Source organism: Sinocyclocheilus anshuiensis, unplaced genomic scaffold, assembly GCF_001515605.1.
Source record: "Sinocyclocheilus anshuiensis isolate Anshui unplaced genomic scaffold, SAMN03320099.WGS_v1.1 scaffold527, whole genome shotgun sequence".
Taxonomy (NCBI): domain Eukaryota; kingdom Metazoa; phylum Chordata; class Actinopteri; order Cypriniformes; family Cyprinidae; genus Sinocyclocheilus; species Sinocyclocheilus anshuiensis.
In genome coordinates, this window is record NW_015548227.1 from 1,410,918 (window position 1) to 1,413,010 (window position 2,093).

At 38.3% G+C, this 2,093-nt stretch overlaps 1 protein-coding gene across 4 annotated transcripts in view; it reads left to right on the forward strand.

The window, feature by feature from the left end:
• LOC107654450 (ETS domain-containing protein Elk-4-like) overlaps positions 1–1,865 on the forward strand; it is a 12,669-nt gene extending 10,804 nt beyond the window's left edge. The window contains exon 7 of one of the 4 annotated variants that reach the window (XR_001630338.1): positions 916–1,002. Coding sequence is in view for 1 of the 4 variants with exons in the window: in XM_016441520.1 (XP_016297006.1) it covers positions 924–980 (57 nt within the window). In the remaining 3 variants the exon portion in view is untranslated. Of the gene's footprint in view, positions 1–915 lie in introns of all 4 variants that reach the window. The other 3 variants (XR_001630336.1, XR_001630337.1, XM_016441520.1) reach the window with 3 other exon arrangements.
• Positions 1,866–2,093: the final 228 nt, after the last annotated feature.

A 2,093-nucleotide genomic window follows, 5' to 3' on the forward strand; every position in this document is an offset into this window, starting at 1 on the left:
GCCGGTTCTGTAATCAGCAGTAAATCATCATCATGGGCTTTCAGATGGAGCAGAATTTACTACACATAGCCGTAGTTCACTGACAAGTTACGCAAAAAAAATCGCAGACGATTTTATTGCGCGATTCTGAAATCGAAGAAATCGTTCGCAATAATGACAGCCATTTGCATAGCTTCGCTCTGTGAAGTAAATGCTACTCCATCTGAAAGCATGTGAACATACCACATTTAATAACATATTTTTACTCCAAACTCACTTCATAACATCAGTCGAGTGTTTGAAATAAATCCTTCTGTGAGATGATGTGGCTTCTTACACAGAATAAGGCACGCAACATATGTCATAGTATTTAAGCAGTGATAAAGGCATTGCATTATAAATATACTTTATTTTAATGAAAATTATAATAATAAATACTCAGATAAACCGTATATTGCCGTAGTCGTGTGTTTATTAGTCACGTTGAATCAATGAAAGCAGTTGAATCTTCTGTTTATTCAGCTGCAGCGATAGGCATTTTCTGGGTTTCTTCTGCGAGGCGTATTTGGAGTTTCAGCGCGAGAGCGCCCTCTGGCCTTTGGATAGAGATTTACTGCTGATCACAGAACCGTGCTTCACTGAAAGATACGCATGACAATCGCAGCTTCTGTCGAATCGCGATCTCGATTCCATTTCGATTTATCGTGCAGCCCTAGTCTACATCTACAATTCAGTGCATCACCTAGTAAAGCTAGCTGGTGCGACCCTCAAAAACATTCCTGACAACATTTTATTGTTCAAGAGCCACATGAACATAATCACTTTTTGTAATGATTGCAATCAGAGTCAGCAGAAGTCAGGTTTATTTTGTATAGTTCATCAAAAATGAAAATTCATGTCATTCCATACCTGCATGTCTTTCTATTTTTTTCTGAGGAACGCAGTCATTTGGAGAGTGTCCATGCAATGGAAGTCAACAAAACAACATTGAACCCAACTGACCTTCACATTGAGATATCATCTTTTGTGTTGAACAGAAGAAAGAAAGTTATATTTCTTTCATTTTTGGGTGAACTATCTCTTAATGAATATTGAGGCTAATAATCAAGAAGCCAGGAACTTTTCTGGTGCTTTGACCATGATGCATATTTTTGAGAGGCTATTTAGTAGGCTAAATTGGCATCATCCTCGTTCCAATGCTTGATGGCGACTGTCTAATGAAGTGTGTTTCCACACACGCCCTAACGCCATTGAACCATTACTGTAACACCACCAGATATGCCACTGCAGCCATGCTTATCATGCAGATCTATTCATATAAACCATTTCCCCTCTCTGAAAGACTGGAAGCCATTAGGAATGATTTCAGTTGAGTGGGAAAACCCAAGGACTTGCTTTACTCCAATAGACTGCCGATTCACCATTAAGCTGATGGAGCTTACACGGCATAAAATGGAATGGCACCGGCTTAGTGCTTAAAGCCTCATCCCACCATTAGGATGGTTGGATTGGTGGAGATCGGTTGGATGAGTACCGTAACTGGATGACTGCCTGTAGAGCCCAGGCCAGATGATCAAAACTATTCCTGCATTTGTCAGCTTTCCCGGTGTTTTGCAAGATTCAATCCCCCCACAGAATACAATCTACCTTGGACAACAAGGCAAAGCTGTTTGTAATGCCCAGTCAGAAGTGTCTGTCCTTGTTGTAGCTGGGTTGGCTGCTTCGCATGGTCCAGTTAACCCCTGCTGGTAGATTATACCACATTTTTCTCTATTGATGGTCATTCAGAACTGGCATGTGTTTTGAAAGCATCAAATTTATTTCAAATATAACTGCATTAAAGTAAATGCATAAAGACATGTTAAAGTTACATTATCATTTAAAAGTTTGGGGTCAGTAAGCTTTATTTATTTATTTTTTAGAGATGAATACTTTTATTCATCAAGGATGCATTTGATCGAAAAAGCTATTTATAATGTTACAAATTATTTCTATTTCAAATAAATGCTGTTCTTTTGAACTTTCTAGTCATCAAAGAATCTTGAAAAAAATGTATTCCACGCTGAAAATTCAGCTTTGCATCACAGGAATAAATTGCATTTTACAATATATTC